Here is a 21,832-nt window from a genome sequence, read left to right as displayed (position 1 = left end):
TGAGCAGCTCTGGTGTCTGAATCTTTTCTTAGTACGCTGCATAATTAAGCACCTTTCCTCTAGGCTGCGGGATGACTGCACAATGACTGGATCTTTTACCGTCCTCGGAGAGTGGGAGGCATGTTTGGTTTTCCGTGTAGCAGATTAGTTCGTTTCATTCATCCCACATGAAGGAACACCTTTGGGTTGCATTCGTTTCAGGGGTGGTCTGAGCGAATGTTGATTAGCGATTATGTTAAAAATCACCTCTTCACTGTGAATATTGTGTTGCTATCCTCTGCCCAAACCTAATTTATATACCCTCTAGACAAGTTAAAAGGTTAAAAGTATTTGAGACAATGGTTTTTCTCATTTTCCAGAATGTTCTTCATAAAAGGCAGCAGAATGCTCCATTAATCTGCTGTTTCAGTTGAGTTTTCTCAGGAGACTCCCTCTTCCTCCCCCTGCTCCCGCTCTCTCCCTACTTCCTTAAATTTGGAGGCAGCAGCTGCCTCTGAGATGGACAATTGATTTAGTGAAAAATGTATAAATTTAGCTTTTTCAGCTTCAACTCAAAATGGGTTAGACAATATTAATTTCCATTATAGGAGTCAATGTGGCTTTGCATAGCAATACTGTTGCTTTAAATTTCAGAAGAATGATTACAGATACTGTATGTCAGAAGCTGACTGAATACATCATCTGGCTGCCTCATTATTGTGTGTGTTTACCTCTCAATGGATTATTGAGATCTTTGGCAAACTTGTTAACCAAGGAAAATGAAACAGGTCAAGACCAATAATCAGTGTAAGGGGAAGGTAAAGCCCCCTCAGTTAAACCCCCCTCAGCAGCCAACACGTGAGATATGGATACCAGCTGGCTGAATACCGCTACATAAGAAGAGCAGAAACTATCTAAATCATTATTTTATTTATCCAACAGGGGTATATGCAACACTACAACATATGATACATATATTGACAAAGCAGTTTGGTTGTTTTCAGTTGTTGTAGCCTACCCCTCACCTAGGTTTATTGGGGTTCCTTTTTTGACATCAAATCACTGGTCAGGCAGATTCTGCAAAGAGCAAATGATTGACTGATTCCTGAATGGCAAATTAGGTCAACTTGTTAGTTCTAAAATTTGTGTTTGAACATACAGTATATGAGATGGTCCTGCTGGTTTTGTGGCCAGACTCTCAGAATAACCTTTAATCACACGTGAGTGAAGTGGATCAGACGGGTCTGATGCAGAATAATGAGAGCCGGGCAGATGGTTAGAGATAAGGGCCTGCTACCACTGGCTCATCCGCACTGAAAAAGAGCCTCGGGGACTTTTAACTTTATCTAGCCCCGAGCAACTGCCTCGTGCAAACCAGAGAAATTAGGGAAATCAATGAGGCTCAATTCCTTTTCAAAAGTGGACAAATTATTTTCCCTGGACGACTTTGAGAAATGTACTCTGCCTTGTACATGTCCTTTTATCTTGTCTCATCCCGGCAGCAGCTGTGGTAAATCCCCTGAATGTTTAAAGATTGTACTTCAGGCAGCGTTTACCTTGTACGGCTGTAATATACACTGCCGCCCATTTCATTGGTCAACAAGAAGAAAACAATGAGAAAAAGTCGGCATTTCTACGTTTCGTATTTACATTCTTTTCCGACATTAATACTTACGCATAAATGTAAAAAGAAATATGCTTTCAGCTGATTTCCAGCTTGATTTGGCAATCGCGTCCTGTTGTGATACTGTTCTCCCTCTCTGCTTGAAAATTATTTATGAACATTTGTACATTCTGCAGAGCCTACAGGACAGTGCCAATAAAATAAAAATGCTCATTTCCCCAACATTCATTGCTGAGCTCCTGCTCCCCAGGATAGAGAAATGTTAACCAATTTAAAACAATCATTGTCTCTGGACCTGACATCGGTGCATAAAAATACCTGTAGTAATGATGTGAATAGGACATTCAGCCATTCCACACTTTCCATTTACTTACAAACTACTGGTATCCAACAGCACATCAAGCCTTCATTTTAATACACAGAGGGCATGAGTATCCCTGTGGTTCTATATGGCCTGAGACACTGTTCCACTCACATTGACAACATCTGTATAAATCTCCATCCAGGTCAGAAAATACCAAATATCGGGCATGGGCTGGATATTGTGGTGCCCTAAGGCTACTAGCTAGGCTATATCCTGTTGGAGCAGCCAATTACTCAGTTCTAAATTCCTTCCTGCAGAGAGCATTAGAGAAAGCTGAAGATATATGGATATGAATATGAAGATAGTCCTTCAGATTAACACAACTGGAAATGAAAATGAAATTTATACCGCTGTGTCATTTTAAAAAAAAGTAAATAAAATGGAAACATTGAGGGAAATGTGCTGGTTATTTCATGCACCAGAAATGTGTCAAGAACGTGGAATCATTTTTTGACAGTTCTCAGCATACAATCTATCTTACTCCACTTAATTGGGTGCTAACCTCTGATTAAATAGAATCAATTATTGTGGCCAACTTATTGAGCAAAGACGTTTTACCCACAGAACGTATTGCATTGTGTTATCTGTCTCACACAAATCAGTCACAGTGCATTCCGTTTCAATAATTGTGTCAAGTGTTATCTTACCTTGATGCCAAAGCACTAAACAGTGATTAATTGTTTGAATAAACATGTGTTGTAATCATAAACCACCCACCCCCAAATGCATGCACAAACACACTCACACACACTCGCACACACACACACACACACAGACACGCATGCACGCACACGCACACACACTCACACACACATCCATTATGCATTGTATGCTAATTACATAGATTTAATGTTGGCCTAGGTTCAAAGTACCAACACTGGCACTTTGGCAGTTTTTCCACAAGGGTTTCAGGCATGCTGGCTTTTCAGCTCTTTTAATCAGGGGAATAACATTGCATAATTACGTGTGTGGCATTTTGTGTACCCATCTTAGGTTTCAGGAATAAACCAAATTACTGTGTTATTGTTATCTGGCTTTGTGCTCTCTTTTACTACTGATTCTCAAAATAATTTACAAAAATAAAACCACTATCAATGTCATCACAGCAAAAAATAACCTAAATAATATTAATGAAATATTTTTATCTGAGAAATCCTATGTGTAGTGTGAAATATGTCAGTAAGTGTTTGGTTTCATCAGGACAAATATATCTAAATGCATACACTATAAAAATAAGCGCCAGATACAGAAAATATAGCTATTTTTCATTTCAGAGTAATTAGTTCCATAATCATTAAACAAGCTTACCTATGTTCAAAGCAGTGACAGGCTGTATGAGCTGACTTCATTTGAATGGAAAAAATGCATACATGATTAAATATTAAATATTACTGTATAGATAAATAATAAATAAAGGCATGAAAGTAAAAGTTCAAATGTTATTAAATGCTTAGTGTGCTTTACGTGATACATTTCCAGCAGGCTTGTTACAGGAAGGAGAATATTTCAGTCCATAGAGATACGGACAAGTGGACATGCAGGTCTTCAGGACCTAACTCAAATTCATGTCCTGAAGCTAGTGTTTTTTGTTGTTGTTCATCCTAGCAGTTGTATATTCTTTAGTTTTTTTGTGTTACGGTAAAGTATGTGAACTTAAAGTGTTTTCCTCGACCTTCATGGACATACAGAGACATGACTAATATTTTGACGGGTCTTTGAGTTTTGGCAGGTATCCAGCGGTTGACAGCCGCATCCAAAATCAGAATTCAACATTTTACTGGAACTCTTTGAAAAAGATGAAACAATTGTGCATATTTAGAAGTGATACAATGACAGTAGATACTCCTTGGAGGGAGATTTCTGTGTGTGATTCCTTCCTGATCTTGACAGAATTGGGTTCTTACAGTTCTACAGCTTTAGTTGAAACCTGTTTACAAACTCCACATACATATTACTTATTTTTCTTTGTACCAAGGCCACTACTTATCGGTGTGAAAATCAAACTTCACTGTTTCTTGTAGGTGAACCAAACTGCTATGTGCATTATCAAACTTTTTCCCCTCTAGAATTCAAGTGTACAGCTTCACATCACACCCTACCAAATATGTTTATTTTCTTCTTTACTTGATTTTCAAAATGTCTCCTCCTGGAAAGCTTTCACAAATATAAGTTGAAACTGCAACAACTAGAAATACATATGAGTGCTTAATAAATAGACAGAAATTTATGATCTTGAAGAAATGAGGCAAGTCATTTCATATCCCTAAGGAAAGAGACATTAACGCATGCACTGTTCACCCAAACGTACTTAAGAATCCATTTCATGCTTATGGAGTGGAACCAGAGGTTAACCACATTAGTGCACACAACGTGCCTAAGATCACAGAATAATACACACACTGCTTGTATATTTCTCTGAAGTGCGCCCTGTTCTTATCTTACACTGCAGAACATGGAAGTGAGTGGCTAACTGTAGGGATAATGATGTTTGTTTTGCAGAACTCATTAATTTAAAGTATAAACTTTTCTAAAAAGCCTAACCCCAGTAATGGCGCTCCCTGTGGTTATGTTTACTAACCATTGTTTGTGTGTTTCTATAGTAAAAACCTGATGTTCATTAGTAACTCCAAGCTGTCTGACAACAGCACTGCAGGGAACAGGTCTGGCTCTAGATAAGTGCGTCTATGTTTGTTTGTTTGTTTTTTCATTCAGTCATTCATTCATTCACTCATTACAGGTTAGATATAGTGTATTCTTGCAGAATCACAGCGTATGGTAATCACAAGTTAAAATATTAATATTCTTATCTTATACTTTTTTGTATGTTAATTATAAAATTCAATACATGGAATATGACCATATGGGTAGTTATATGGGCACATATTATACATTTTAGTATGAGGTCTTTGATTTCGTATCAACGGGAGCATAAGTGTGACAACAAATACTTGTACAAATCTACTGAAAGGCAAGCCAATGAACGCACATCCTTCAAAAGCTCAAACAGATAAGGACACAATCTTTCCGCAACACAGAGTGTTTACTGCCTTTGCAAAAGAAAAGGCAAAAGCACAATAATTGGCAGACTTATCAGTCATGTGCAGATGTAGCAATGGACTATGCCGGCTAAACTGATGGTGATTCTTTAAAAAAGACAGATCCCATCCTTTAAATGATGTAACTGTCAAGAGAGTTATTTCACAAAAGGAACTGACATGTCAAGGCTTTTTCCCTATTACACATTCTTCTTAATAAGAGAGCACTGAATAAGGGGGCAGTTCATAGATGGCTTCTACTGAAGTTTGATTGCCTTTTCGCTAATCTGCATCAAATTGCACTTTTGTTGTCAGAAAAAGGTTTCAGGAAGGTATTATTTATTGCTGTTTCTATATTGGTAGTTGGTGGATTTATCTGTTTATCAGTCTTTCCACAGCATGAATGGTGAGTGGAAGAGGGAAACATTGCAAGGAAGGTCATTATTGTTACGTATCGGCATTTACCAGACATATCCAGAGCCACTTGCATTTTGACGAACAGTACAATACATTCATACAGCTTTATCATTTGTTATTTAGCTGACGCTTTTTTCCAAAGTGACTTACCGTTGATTAGACTAAGCCAGGGACAATTCCCCCTGGAGCAATGTGAGGTTTTACTCAAGGGCCCAGCAGCTGTGCAGATCTTATCATGCCCAGCTGTTGGGTCCTTGTCATACTTATCGTACCGGGGCTTGAACCACCAATCTTCCAGGTCCCAGTTACGTACCTTAACCGCTAGGCTTCAGGCTGCTCTACGTATATGTTTCTGAAGCAGGCAGTTTATGGCAGCTGGGAATGGAAACCAAAGCTTTACCATTACAAGGCTAACCAGTACATCCATACCAGTGCTTGACACTGCTGCCCGGCCTGTTCCAATGAAAAGTTCTGCTCTTCCTCTGAATGTAGTGCACTTCAGAGAGCTATGAAGATCTATTCTGGTGTTTTACTTGGTGGTATTAATATATTAATCTTTTTTATTTGGGATTATTTGTGGTTGGTATTTCATATCTTTGATGTGTACCCCCCACACCGCCCACCAGGCAACAGTTGAGAAGAAGCTTTACCATGGAAAGCCTCCAGTGAAAGCCCCTCAGTCCACAAGGGATCAAATGTACTCTGAGTAAAATAAGAATTCAACACCTTTTCTTTTTTTTACTGTGCGCAGATCTACGCACGCTGCTTTGAATATCACTGTTGCATGGGCCATTTTTGTCCTGTTTCTGATAAATGTAGCTAATCATACCTGCATAGCTGCTGTTATTTTGGTAACTATGATCTTTGAATAGTTACTTTCACGCACACCCAATGGATCATTTACTAATACAGGAAGTGATGATGACAGTATTAATTCATTATTATAAAAATGGCAAAGGTTATTTCCTGTGTTTGGTCACCAATTATTATGTTTGCCAATACCAAACCTCAGCCCAAGGAATTATTTCTGATTCATGAAGTGCTTTATTTATTTATTTTTCTCCAGCTGGGCTTTGGAATTGGTTCAGAAATGGAGGAATTGTGAGATACTATAATGGCACACAGTGGAATGGCTTCTAATTAGGAATTGTCACTATTCACTTCAACATCAATGTGACTTTCTCTGTCTGCATGAAGCCCTGCACACAAAGCACCCCAGATCTTACCTGTAGGAGCTGTTTTGTCAGTTTCTCATTTCATTGTTGAAGGAGTGCTGTTTTGGTTTGAAAAGAAAATTTGGGACTGTAGGATTTTCAAAGGCATGTGCTATCCTGAGCAGAGGACTCACCCAGGCCTAATTGGCATGCCTTAAAAAGTAGCATATGTAGCTTCCGCTGGGAAGCCATCTGACATGGTCGCTTGCCGATAGCCACCTACATTAGCCTCCATATGTGGGGAACAGAAGGCTTGTATGAACACTGTCCTTCAGCTAACCAATGGTAGCACCAGCTCTGTGAGCTTACAGACAAACTGTGTCCCTGGCTAATCTCACAGTAACATTCTCATATGTACCTGGCCCACCAAAGTGAGATATAATGCAAGGTGAAATTTCACCTGCTTGCTGCTCTTCTTATGCACATATGTCATTAGCATATACAGTATTGGTCTTCTTGGACATTTAAGGTTACTTGGGTTGGGTTACTTATTTTTTGAAGCACAGCACAGCTGGAATTGGATGTTTTAAGCTTCCACCATGGTGGCATGCAGAATTAGTGTGTCACGGGTCTGCTTTAATGAAATCCTTTTACAGATGTACATCTGTTTGCACAGTGTAGCCGCTGCTATCGTGAGGTTGGCCAGCTTCACAAAGCCACAACTCGAGCGGCTGCTATCGTGAGGTTAGCCAGCTTCACAAAGCCACAACTCGAGCGGCTGCTATCGTGAGGTTAGCCGGCTTCACAAAGCCACAACTTGAGCGGCTGCTATCGTGAGGTTAGCCAGCTTCACAAAGCCACAACTCGAGCGGCTGCTATCGTGAGGTTAGCCAGCTTCACAAAGCCACAACTCGAGCGGCTGCTATCGTGAGGTTAGCCGGCTTCACAAAGCCACAACTTGAGCGGCTGCTATCGTGAGGTTAGCCAGCTTCACAAAGCCGCAACTCGAGCGGCTGTCTACCGCACTACAGTGCTACAGCGCTACAGTGTGTGTCCTAAACATTGGTCTTGATTCAGCCGGTTGGACAAAGGTGAAAATCAGTCATGTGAATGCAAAGTGGTATATAATAAATATATAAATATACTTGTTTGCTGACTGCAGGACATCAGGACCTGTAGTGCTCTGTCTACTGGAGGAGATCATTAGGGCTGCAGTGGGAAAGACTGTTGAAACCAAGGGCTCTTAACACATCGCCATTTATGAGCTCATGCAACAGATGTTAGGCATTTCATGGAGGCCTCAGTACTCACTAGTGCGCCTGAATGGCATGTAACAAGACAACGTACTTACACATGTGTGTGTCTTGTTACATGCCCAGATATCCAGACCAACGTACAGTTGATTAGACTAAGCGGGAGACAATCCTCCCATGGAGCAATCCAGGGTTAAGGGCCTTGCTCAAGGGCCCAACGGCTGTGCAGATCTTATTGTGGCTATGCTGGGGATCGAACCACCGATCTTGTGTGTCCCAGTCACGTACCTTAACCACTATGCTACAGGCCGCCCTTCCAATACTTCTTATAAGCACATGAGCAGGAATGCAGGAGTGGATTAGAGCGCATCCAATCTTTTGTAGCAGCAGCATCTTCTCTTCAGCTGTAAAGTGCAAGAAATCCTGTGGAACCCTCAAATTCAGAAGTAATTTCATTGTGTGTTATGTACTCCTGTGGAATTACAGTGCACGGCTGTTGGGCCCTTGGGCAAGGCCCTTAGCCCCGCATTGCTCCAGAGGGGATTGTCTGCCTAGTGTAATCAACTGTAAGTCCCTTTGGATAAAAGCATCAGCTAAAATAAATAAAAATAACCAAAATAAAAATGTTTGAATTACTGACAATGTGTTGCTTTATTTTTCAAGAGCAAATAATTGTAGGCTATAGTGGCTATTTCATGGCTTTTATGCTGTTTACAACTACAAACAACACCAGATGTAGCCTAATAGAGATTCTGTGTAAGACTAAATTATTTATTTTCAAAAGGAAGCCATCTAATTTGTCAAAACAGCCACTCATCTCGGTTTTTGTTACGATAAAGCATCTGTTTGTGTTTAGACTGCTGCAGTGGGTGGCAGTAAATAGATAGAATGTAATAGTCTATTTCAAAGTAAACAATAAATACCGGTAACATTTTCAGAAGCTGTCGGCCAGGCAATTGTTTCTTTTTGATCTATGGCATTTTAGGCAACCTACAGTTTGTTGGGGGCTGGGCGTTTGCCATTATTGCTTTGTGGACTTTGAATGGGATAGAGGACTGATGGCCCATTTGGGAGAACAAAACGCTGCAGTCGCTGTTTAGCAGGGTCTTTGGAGGAGCCTTTTCTCCAAAAAACAGCTTGGCATCCCTAATGTTACGGGAGTTCCCAAGAAAATTTACTCAACAGTATTTAGATTAAACGATTAAATAATGATTGAATGATTAAATAATGAGCTTGAGATAATTATTAAGTCACAATGGGAGGCATATGTATTTCTTTTCATCGCAACTCTCCAGCCAATTTATATGACAGGCTAGTAATAATAATAGCATCACCTCCTTTGGGCTGTATATGATTTGTCTATATGTTTTTGGGTTAGCGATGCGGTTAGCCTCTGGGATAAATGGCATAGCTCTCAGTCAGCGTGTGGGAGCTCATCATCTGCTGGTCGGGCACCAGAAGCGTTCGTTAGCCCCTCTGCAGGCCTGACCCAGGTCACACTGGACTCCTGCCGGGTGCTTAATTGTGGCACTGCACACGGCTGTGGAAATGAATACCAGAAGAGCCTGGCCAGGCGACACCCTCGATAGGCTCCCCACTTTGCCAACTCTTTCACTAAAAAAAATATTACAAAACGAACAGGCTCGAAACAACTGCGGCGTCTAGGCCCACGCTTTTATTCACAGCCTCTTATTCACAGGGCTCTTGAGGAGCCGCGAGGCAGTCTGAAGTAGCGTATTACAGGGTGGAGATGAAAGTCTGAAAGGGTCGAAACCAATACCTGCTGTTCCGGCTGGCGAAGTGCTTGCCACTGCAGCACCACAATGTTATTACAGGAGCATCATGCCAAACTACCGCAGGAGCGTCGCGCCAAACTGCCAAAGTGTGATGAACGTACTCGGTGCGGCCCATGATAACGCTTTACGGATTTCTGACAACAGATGTGCTGCTATCTTTTCAACATGAAATCCATAAGTTTCAGCATCTCATACTGACATTTACACGTGTAAACATGCTAATTATGTAGTTAATAATGTCATGATAAACAAGGTATCGACAAAAACTGGGTCGTAAAATGGCTGACAAATGGCTGACATTTACATCCTTAAAGATTAAAGAAAGCATCATTTTATTGTACCTTGCTAAATCATTGTAGAAAAACCAAGGAGGTCAATAAAAGAAAAAACTGTAAGCTAAATGGCTTGCTAATTATCCAGTTTCATAATGTCATGATATCTAAGGTATTGACAAAAAATCTGAAAATGTGTTGTAAAATGGCTGCTGTGTCTTGCAGGTGATTCTCATGCTGACCAAGCTGTATGACTTCAACCTGGGCAGTGTCACAGAGAGCTCTCTTTGGAGGTAAGACTACAATTTAACATCAAAAATAATAACAGAGAGAGAGAGAGAGAGAGAGAGAGAGAGAGAGAGATACCCCTCTGAGAGCCCACAGCTGTGTACCGATGAGATGAGAGGACAAGACTGCACCTCCTTGGATATATCACATAACACATCACATTAATGCTCAAATTATTTGTTGCTTGAAACCAGCAACACAATGCCTAAACACATGTTTGGCAAAATCATAAGGTGTCTCTACTGCATAAATGTTCTTTAATACCTAGTCTGGTGAATAGCTTCAGTTTAGCATTTCTTAGCACGCACGCACTGCATTTTAATGCTAGGACAGCCAAGCAAAACTGGCTCATTTTTCATTTTAAATCACTCTGCATGCATTAAACAAACACACTTCTCAGCCCATTGCTTTCCCTTCATGTGTATATTAACTCTTAACTTGCTGCTTCGAGTTGCTTACTGTATTTATGACTGGTGGCCTGCGGCCAAGTTGCAAAGCTTTTCCTCTCCCAATTCAAAGACCAATACAATGTTAATAGATCATACATTTTTTGGGAGATGAGATTATTGGTGCTGGGATACCTTGGACTGGTTGAATGAAACTGTTATTCATAACAACTCATTTTGTTTTTGGAGTACTGACCATATAAATAGCCTGCATTTTGGAAATAATAACACATCATTTGTAATAAAATGTATGTACTGAAATATTGTTAAACTATAAAAGCATTTATACTACCTTCTCCAGCAGTAGAGAAGAAGTGAGACAACAGCTGGATCAATGGTTGGGTAGCTTTTTATTATAATTTCACTTTTCATTAGATGCGATTTGTTTATTGTTTCCAAACTCCCAGTCCTTGTAAAGTCACATCACTTATGATGCATACAGGCACTTGCCTTGAATTAACTAGAAATTTGCTGTAAATTCTGTTGTTTTAAAAAAATATATATCTGGTAGCCTCACACAATAATACATCCACAGCAAATGTGCATGCACGATCACTTTAAATGAACAGATGAATTCCAAAATTGCAATAATGTGATACGTTATTATGTCCCAGATGCTTAGCCTCATTCGATTTCACGCCATATCTTCAAACTTGTTTTGACCGCCCGGTCTTTGTGAGTCTGGTGCCGAATAGAGAATAATAATCCGTGAGTTTGATGGTGAAGGAAAGTTTTGATTCATTTGGCTGTTGTGTTGTGTTTTGAAACGCTCTGGCGAGTCTTCCGTCGCTCAGAGTGAAGGCGCCCCTGTGGTTAGACCTGTATCCACCACAAGCTGTCATTATTCATGGTGGCTCATAAGTCAACCAGCTGTTGTCATGCTCCCCAGTCACCTTGCACGCTTTTAATCAGGTTAGCATTCAAGTCACTGTTGCCTTCAAAATCTCCAAGGACTGGTTTTCACAAATTTTCTCCTCTTATTAGAATAGGCCATAAAAGCCTGGATTCATACCACCGTCTGAGGTTTTAACTGTCATAAACACGTCTGCAGAATTTCAAATACGTACAAATAGGACTGACATTACAGGAGATGTTTACAGGTAGCAGAATTGCAATAATGTTACCTGTATTTGGCTCTCTCCAATGTAAAGTAAATGTCTACTGTTGGGAAAGACAGAAAATGTATTTGAAGGATGAATTATTGCAATACATTACAAACAATTAAGGAAATGTACTTTCATTCCAAATGTTTTCTTGCATGGATTGTTTCCGGGGGAATTGATGAGTCTTGACAATGCAATAATGCAATTAACTAAAGTCCTAATAAATCGGGCTGTAACCGCATACCTTTTACAATTTGAAAAACTGCCAAATGTTCACATATTTTTAAAATACATTTCTGGAATAATAAACATCCCATTAAGCCAAATGATCCATAAAGAAAATTCACATTGCCGTATAATATAATCACAGTTTACTAGACCGGTATTACATTTTTGTCATTAAATTGAAAATAATAAAATAAATGGCCGCAGTTTGAGACATCTGTCACTGACATGAATGTGCGCAAGCACCACAGGGCAATGGACTCCCACAAATATAGAGGTCAGGGCATCGCAGCATGCTTCAGCGTGATTGATGTTCACATATCCATATGGTATTGAATAAATGTGTATAATGTCCGAAATGCCTTTAATGTTGATGTCAGTCCTGGGCCTTTGCAGATTTAGCAACTGGCCAGCCTTGCCACAAAATTCCATCAGCCGGGTGACTGCAATGTCATGTTTTTAATAATAAAGTAAACATGAATTTTCTTACGTGTGTCACGCCCTTCATTTTACTTCAGTGGGGCTAAATGTCAGAAAAAAAAGGGAATAAAAAAGAAAGAAAATAACATCGATTGCGCAAATAGTCACCCTTGGCTCGAGTTATTACTCGGTGGAAGCACATTTGGCAGCAATTGTACCTTTCAATCTTTGAATTGTACCTTTGAGAAGTCTCTACCTTTCACAGTGGAAAGGTACAATTTTCAGCCATTCTTCTTGTGCAAGCTCGGTCAAGCCGGTTGTGGATCATTCATTGACAACGATTTTCAGCAATCTGGCCCTAGATTTTCTCTTGGATTGAAATGTGGACTTTGAATGGAACACACAAGAACACTGACTTCCTCTTATTAAGTCTGTCCCAATGCAGCTTTGGACTTTGGGTGTGTTTTTGTCCTGCTGGAAGATATTTTCATCCCAGTTGTATGTCGTCAGTAGACTCATAGGATGTGCCTGACTTTGATCCATTGATTTCTTCCCCATCAATCCTGAACAGCTCCCAGCATGCTCAGAAGCAGGAGTGTAGACTGGGTGCTATGCTGCACTGGGTTTGTGCTCCACACCATTAAACTATAAAACCATAATTTCTTTGTTGCTTGATCCACTACTGTTGCACTCAGACAAGACATCGTTCGACTGTGTAATTTTAACTAAGCAGTATCCCCGGTTTTGCACCACAGACACAGCAATTTAAATGCCCAGTGTAGTCCCACAAAATTAGGAAAAGTCCAACTGTTTCTAGATGAAAAACGAGGTTAACTGGTTAAAATATTATGGTTTTAAGCAGTACGTCATACTTCAGTTTCATTTCTAATTATTCCATTGCTAAACAGATGAGACTTGAAAGAACAAGATTACAAATCATTAGATTAAATAACTTAAGTATATGATGTTCATGCCATAACTGATGTTCATGCCATAAAAAGTACTGGATTTTACAAACAATACCATCAAACAACTTCATCTGCCTATGTCATCAGAATATGCTGTACATTGTCTGTACTCCTCAGGTAGGAATGAAAAATAATTAATAATGAAAAAATTTATTCCGAACATACATATTTGTCAGTTGTTTTCCTTTTGAATCTATGCCTGTGCTCAGCTACTAACGTTCTCCGGCAGTCCCAGTCCCAAATGAAGCCCATTGATGTGCTTTTAGCTTTAGTCACATGCAGTATGACGTGTAAACACAACGAGAACAGCAGCATATTGCCTACCTCCTGTATCAGCCTGCCCCACTCGATCATTTTTCTTCAGGGTGTATGTAGGTTTTGGATGGATTAAGAGTTAGCTAACCACAATTCACTAAAGAAAAAAACATCTGAGACCATGCTTTTATGATGTGTAGCTACGGTAACACTGGAGGGAAGAACTTTAGTGAACAGCCATTCCTAAATTCCATACATCTGTGACTTTTTTTATTTTTCTTTATAACTGTTTGTGGAAAAAAGAGGAAAAAGCATGAATTTGCTGTGGTGCCATTTAATTAGCTCTGAAGTTGATTTAGAGTTGAAGAGTTGAATCCATGACGACGGATTTACCTCCTGCTCTTCATCTTACAGACAGACAAAAAGAGGCCCAATGAATCATTCACAGTTAGTCTGACTCGTATTTCTTTAAGACTGGCTTTTGACAAATTATGTAAATCTCACCTATGTCACCCATGTTCAGTTTATAAATCCAGTATTCCATATTGCAGTACAAGTTATGTGCTATTTTACGAAATATTGAATTTTCTTCGTTTTAACATACCATTTTCAGTATGGTGCACTATGCACATGTGCTTGAATTATTATATTTTAACACAGCGACAACAAATCAGCTTTTTGTTTAATTCAACATCATTTTTTGTTTATATTTTATGCATTTTGATTTAAAATGATGCACTCGCCCAAGAACACACCCCTTCATGCATAGCAGCTTCAGTTATCATGTTTAGCATATGCCACACTCTGCTTACGCCTCATTCATTGTGCCCCTGGTTTCCCATAGCTGCTGGAAGATTGAAGATTGATCCCACAATCCAGGAAGTATCTGTCTCTGCCAGTCCTTAATGAGAAACAGTGCAAAAACTGCCAAATACAACTGCCTCAGAATTACCCCCAAACCACCAAACACATGCTTTCAGTCTACACTGCCTGGCACTCTGAAGGTCTCCAGCAGGTTTTGGTTTGCCAATGAGGTTCTCTTTGGCCTGGCATTGTCTGGTGCAGGCAGTTTATTTGAATCAATGGCCATACAGAGCAAATCTCTGTAGACAATGACATGTCTCAAGATGCTTCCACAACAGAGTGCACTCTCAGTGCAAAGGAACCCTTCAATTCCCATGAAGAACCCTGTCTAGTTCAAGGGTTCTTTGTCAAACAAAATGATTCTTTGTCTAGGAGCTTTCACACTTCACACCAATGATAGAGGGTTCCATAAAGAACTGAAAAGGGTTCCTCTGGGGAGAGTGTGTAGGTGGTAGGTTCAAATCTTTATCAGTAGTTATCTTTACATTATTAATAACTGTTGTATTGATTTTGTAGAGAGCTGATTGCATCATTTTAACACAAGGATTTTTTAAATTTATAATCAATCATGTTGTATGGTTTTACAGTTTTTTTGTCTGATTTGTGGAAGTCGTGTTTATAAGTATGTTATAATGTCATTTGCATTATGCGGGCATATGCATCAAGTTGCACACACTCCATTACACATGTACACGTACATACAGTATATGTGTGATATCAATACGATGGGTTGAACTGGCTACAGCAGGTGCATACAGTTGTTTTTATGTCATAGCTTTATCTGACAATGTGTCATTCCAAATCACCTGACAGTCTGGCTATAGATGTTTGTCGTGTGTCATCATCTCGACATTTTTAGGACAAATCAATCTCACCGTTCGACTTCATGACATGAAACGAAAGAAGCACTCACAGCCAGATTTTCTTAAAAAAAGACCCAAAGGCATTTACCTGACTGCTGGTTGATGAAAAAAAGGAGAATCAAAAAGTCTGTTATCAGCCTGGGCTTTCAACCCCAAGAGGAAAGGCAGCCCTGCCCAACTGGAAAGCCTTTAATGCAAAACAATTTAACAGAGAAATGCTGGGCAGCGTCGTATTTTAGCTGGTAATCAATAGGGACATCACTTTTCTATGAAACATCAGCTATGGCTTTCATGCTTTTTTCCCTCTGACTGTTGCCCTGATGTTCCTCTCCTTACAGTACTGTTACCGCCCTTGCTTGACATTTCCACCTTAATTTTGCCAAACCCAAGTCCACTCTTTTCGCAATAGACTACAATTCCAAAAGAAATACAAAACGCGGTAATGTAATCTCTATTGATCAGGAAGGGGTCCGTGTTTCTGCTTGAAGATAGAACTTTTTATTACTCCGCTGGCCATGGGAACACGAGCCTGCTATGAGGTGCAGTTTGGCTCAATATGCTGTTTAAAACGAGCATTTGCGCTAATTTCCCCTGAGCTGTGAGACAACAGGCCTTGCGGCTATGTGTCTGCAACAGTACTGTTAAGAAATATCCCCAAACTACGACGTGTCAAATGTACAGTCGAACATTCAAGTTCTGCATTACCTGCGTTTGTTCTCGCCAAATGCGTTTCTTTTGCATTTTACAAATAACATGCATACACTAGCTAAGCAGCACAGTGCAAAGCAATAGGGTGTGGCACTGTCTTTCTCAGTAAGAGAAGGAAACCTATCACGTGCCATTTTTTAACGAACCGCGTAAATTCTATTTTATTTTATAAGCATACTTTACAGTTCCATACCGTTTTTAAAATGACACTGACCTTTTTTGAATTTCGAAAGATCCTCTGCGACAAAATGGCAGCTTCAGCCGTCAGTAAACAAGCTTGGGGAGCATGTTAGGCCTGGGTGTAAATGTCAGTGTTTCAGACCATTTGCTGTTCTGTTTGCAGACTGAGACAGCATGCTAATGTAGTGCACTGAACTCCCGACAGCTTATAATGTGTTTCATATTAGCAGATGCAGTTTTCAACCTAGTATTAATGCCCAGTGTATGAAACTGCATCTCACACATCACTAAGCGCATCAGAAAGCCCCATGACAAACAGCAAACAGCTCGACATGCAAAATGGATGACAGATTTCCTGAATGGCCTAAATTAAGCTATGAAATGTGTACTTTACCCTACTAAAAGAGAAAAAAACAACAGCAGGCTCACTCTCCCTTTCCTCTCTCCCGCTAGGGTTTGTGGCCATTTTCCAGCCCAAAATTAGTTAAGAAAGTGACAACGAACTGGCACGGACTTTTATTTCTCCCAACTTATCTGCAGAGGCCATTTCAAGTAATGATCTCATCCTGAAGTTTTCAGTTCAGAAGTATGTCAAAATAGTTTCAAGGCATAGCACTGAGCCATATCTGTATATTACCATCCTATTTGCCTAGACCATCCCTGCCTCTTGTGCAGTATAACTGTTGAGCGCTGAAAGGATCAATCTGTAACTGTAGGTTTGAAAAAAGAAAACAAAACATAAAATAGTTTTAAAGCACAACACTGAGCCACAGACACCTGTTATTAAGCCACTATATTGCAGAAAATGACAAAAAAAAACGAATCAAAATAAAATGGATGCACTACGTAACTTTGACTTCATCCCAGGTCCACATTATCTGCTGAGACCTTTGAATTTTGTCAAAATAGTAACAGGTTTTCCATGTTATGAGAGGATCGTCAATGATGTATGAACTACTTAAAGTGGTGCTATCTGTATCTTAGCATCCCATTTACGTTGGATCATCCCTGCCTCTGGTTGTTTATGACACAGGTGGAGGATTAAATTGAGGTCTATTTGTGCTCAGTCTACAGAAAGCATAGGTTTGTGTCGAGCTTCGGAGATTTCATTAATCAGATGCTGCCGAGCGTGCTCAGTGGAAGGCCCTGACTGCGGGTGAATCCCAGCAGCGAGGAATGTGAACGCTCTCCTCTTGACATGTGCGACAACGCACTTGGGGGCTCTTTTTGTACATCTTTATTTATTTATTTTACTGTGACTGTTTTTTTTTGCATTCTCTCCAAGCTGTGATACACATATAAATTATGAATCGAGTAGCCTACTTAACCCTCTGGGACCCATAATGATGCACTGTAAAACCTAAGATTCTCGTAGAGCCGATGTTTACGCTATCACGTAAAGCAAGCCAGTTTTAGGCATGTCAATGGGGGTGGGGTTTACCATGAATCTTCCAAGGCAATGCAAAGCTGCATCAATCTATAACTTTGAAGGACAACATCTTAGAGTGAATCAGAGAGTTCCATTGAAAAATTAATTCTCGTAACTTTCCATAGACACTCTGAGCAATCACAGCTGGAGATGCCCTATCAAGAATGTGGGCAGTGCAGCTGCAAAGAGTCTCCATATTTGCCTCTCTCAAGAAAGGAGTTTGTGGAGTGAAGGACATTTTAGTAGTATACATTGTGTGTATAGTACTATTGTGCATGTATTTATATAGTTACGCTAGTTGTTTATAGTTTAATACTTGGCACAGTCTTTTTGGTTGTTTTTGGTTGTTTTCTCATGCCAAGACCTTGGAGTGACAGAGATATTAATAGAAAGCCTTGGAACACATTATGTGTTGGCTGTGTGTTATAAAATAAAAAAATTGACTGACTTTTCAGTCTTTCATTGCAGTTCACACACACACACACACACACACACACACACACACACACACACACTACAACTGTTTCATGGTGTGTTCATGTAGGTGATTCTGTTCTGAAAAATGAAAAATGAGTGATGGCTTGATGGTGAAGGAAGAGGCAGACTAAAGTTACAGGAGGGTAAAATCAGCCAAAATATGCTTTGGTCTCTGTGAGTTAAAATGGTGGAACATTCTGTAGCTTCGCAGCTCACGTTTCCCAGCCCTAAAAATGAGTGTGATAAGGCCAGTGTTGTCATTTTGATTGCATAGGACACAATCTTAAAATATTCATTTGTAGCTATGCCAAATATTACTATACCAGTCTCAAATGGATTGGAGCATTGTGAAATAAGCAATCATGCACGGAAACACCTGCGTTTTCTATTTGTAGACTGACCTGGATGAGGGCACTAGGCAAATGAATAGATTATAATATCAGGTGTGCTTCTAAACACAATTCATTGGGGAGTCCTCTCCAATCTGGCATCCACTATACAGTATGCATGTCCCTGGTGAAAATGATTCTCTTCTGCTAGCACCACTGAAACATCCAAATAGAAGGAGTTTGTAGAGCAAAGTCTGGTACAAGAACCTGTAGATATAAATATGCTGTGGTTGCTATTCTCCATGCCTTGAGAAACACACATACTCTTGCAGAATTTAATTACAACAAGAATACACCAACACTGCACCACGCAGCCGGCATTCACAAAAGCAGCCCAGATTTACATGGATTTGTTCGACTACTTTTATTTGAACATTCAGAGAAAAGTAGGAATACTGTGTGTTGTGACTACATTGCAAACTGAAGCCAGGTGTATGCGAAAGTTAGCTGAAGTTTTGCTGTTCTCATCAGTTTCAAGGGCACTACAACAGAAGACACTCTCAACAGTTGTGAGAATAGGCAGTTTGGAATCCACTGCTAATTCAGATGTGTAACAACTGTACAGTATAGCTGTTGAGGGTTAAGAGTATCAATATTTAACTGTAGGTTTGAAAGAATAAATGAAATAATAGATTCAAGGCACAGCACTGAGCCATAACCTTGGATCATATGTGTATTTCAAATACTCAAAACGGGTTATTCAGTCGTTTGATGTCATTAAGCAGAGAAACACACTTCAACTATCATCTTGTACAGTGATGTTATGCCTCCAGATGTTGCATGGGTACCTGCTTATTCTTGAAGAAATGAAGCTCATTCCTGCTGCAAGGAAATTGTGAGGTTACCTGTATCAATATTAATACACAGGTCCAGGGGAATGAAGAGCATGAAAAAAAACTTCAGGCGCAATATAAAAACTGATATATATGTTTAATTTGAGTAGTTGTGAGTGAATGCTAGAACATTAATCGGTTCACATATATACCCTATACACAATGTTGCCAAAATGGTAATTTGTTGTCACTGAACAGCAATCTTATTACATTAATGTGTTTTGTTGGAAGTTTTAGCCTAACTGTGTTCGAATTGAACATCAGCCTGCTATTGCTACTTATATAATCTAGGCATATGATGAACGTAATACTAATCTTTTCAAATGTGGTGCGTTTTCAATTTGTAATCCAACTGGATACTGCTGTCCAGTATAAATGTTGCACTCTAAATACAAAATCAAAATTCAATCTGTTTTCAAAATGAAATAGCACCAGACTGGACTTTCAAAATGATACACAACTGGGAATAATGCTCGGCATTTGCATCTTGGTGAATAGCCTGTTTTATCAACAAGGTGAGATGCAGTTATAAGAGAAGTCTTAAACATTAAGCCAAAGCTGAACTATGAAAAAAAAGTTTAACTCAATGAGTAAAGAAGGGGCATGGATGGATCAAGTATTCTGTACTTGACTGATTCTAAGTGTCTACTGAATTTGCCTTTTATGAAAGTCAGATCACCTGTGACCTGTGAACACATTATGTATTGGGCTGAATTAATACAAAAGTAAAGCAGATCAGCTGAAATTATTAAATTGAAACTGCATAGCATAAAATTAGATCAAGAAATTAATGAAGCAAAACAAGAACTTCACTTACTAATTTATTAATTTCCATTAGTTGAAATAATTCCAGGCCATCACCACAACCCGCATGCATTCACACCCACCCACCCACGCACGCACCCACGCACGCACGCACACACACACACACACACACGCGCGCGCACGCAGCTGGAGGTGTATCAACTTTGTCCTTGAACAACTGCTATATACCTTCTATCTTCTCCCTGGATCTAGATCAGTTGCTATGGGAACACATAAGGCTCAGAGTAACACTAAAACTAAATCATTGGACATTAAATCACGGAGGCCCATGCCGGGCCATAAGGAGCTGATCAATAGCAAGATGATGTCATTGTCCCATGGTCCAGGTGTCGATGACCTCCCTCTTGACGAATGTTACAGCTGTAATTTGGTTCAAATAATTCAGGAGTTCAGACGGCGGTCTCATATTTCTCTGCAGGAGCCAGCGTTTCGTAATAAATTCGAGAGAAGAGAAAATGAAAAATGCACGTGCCCTTCTCGCCTTGCTGGTTTGTGTCAAAATGGCCACTTATGCTATACAACTTTGTGATAAAAAAAGGGTATTCTTAAATTGGACAATTGTGGAGGATTTTTGAAAAGGGTGTACCTTTTGTGTGTCTAATATGAGTCAATCTGTACAAGGAAACACAATCTATTACGGTGCATATTTTCTTCCTCTGTTTTCCCTTTGTTAGCCATGCACGTGAGTAGAGTGGCTGATTTTATCCTGTTTTGTCCAGCTAGATTGAAGCTGGCAGTGGAAATGGGCTGTCTGAAACACAGCAACTATGCAATTTTATTTAACACAAATTTCACATTAGTGCATTGACCACTCTATATCAAACTTTCATAGTACTCTCAAACCCAACTGAGTAGACTGTAAAACAGTGCTTCTGACCTCAGTAAAATGGTATTAAACTATTGTGTTTTCCATTTGTGAACTGTCCAGAGATATTGTACATATTTAAACAGCAGAAACACCAGACAGATATGCTTTGATTCAGACTCTTGTAACTAATTTCATACTTATAAGTTATATGGATGGAAAAAAAAGGAAAGTACTTTTCAGAAACTAAAATTGTGTTTACCATCAGTGCCGTACCCATAATTTTAACTACAGGCTTGATCTAAAGGCAACTCCCAAGACATACCCGTAGATCAAGCACAGCAAATGTCAAATGGTATATTTTGCTTTCTGATGTATTTGTTGCTAAATTCTGTGGAGCAATAGAGATAAAGTGATGATTGCTGAGAAACTAACATTTCTGCATATCAGTTGTGAAGGATTGTGGTCTCCATGGAAACAACCTGTGAAAAGAAATGAACTCGGTGGGATTACCAAGCAGCCCAGAATTCTGTCTTTGGAGAGCGGTTGCTCATTTTAGACTGTACCAATACCTTGTCTCAGCCCAACCAGTTGCATCAGGGGCTTTGTGTTCTCAACATAAATCACTTTTTGTTGTTTCTGACGAAAGTTTGAAAGTGGCACGTGCTTGGTTTAGCGGCTCACAGGTAGGAAGGTTTTTTTTCCTGCCCATAGACCAAGAGCATTTGTTACAAGCTCACATTCTGCAAGCTAAACTGGAAAAAGGAAATGGATAGATATATCTGTAGACAAATGACTGTGGTAGCACATAGAATAAGCTGACAAATGTGTCACTAATGTGTAAGATTATATTTCATGTT

The 21,832-nt window shown here is 39.6% G+C and overlaps 1 protein-coding gene across 2 annotated transcripts in view; it reads left to right on the top strand.

Moving 5' to 3' along the window:
- The window catches only part of LOC133121699 (VPS10 domain-containing receptor SorCS1), a 154,450-nt gene that overhangs the window by 59,853 nt on the left and 72,765 nt on the right, over positions 1-21,832 (top strand). For both annotated transcript variants that reach the window (XR_009708040.1, XM_061231089.1), the window contains exon 2: positions 10,120-10,187. Coding sequence is in view for 1 of the 2 variants with exons in the window: in XM_061231089.1 (XP_061087073.1) it covers positions 10,120-10,187 (68 nt within the window). In the remaining variant the exon portion in view is untranslated. The remainder of the gene's footprint in view (positions 1-10,119; positions 10,188-21,832) is intronic.

This window comes from Conger conger, chromosome 2, assembly GCF_963514075.1.
Source record: "Conger conger chromosome 2, fConCon1.1, whole genome shotgun sequence".
In the NCBI taxonomy this organism is placed as follows: Eukaryota; Metazoa; Chordata; class Actinopteri; order Anguilliformes; family Congridae; genus Conger; species Conger conger.
The sequence above is the reverse complement of the archived record's forward strand: the minus strand, read 5'-3'. Positions and strand labels throughout refer to the sequence as shown.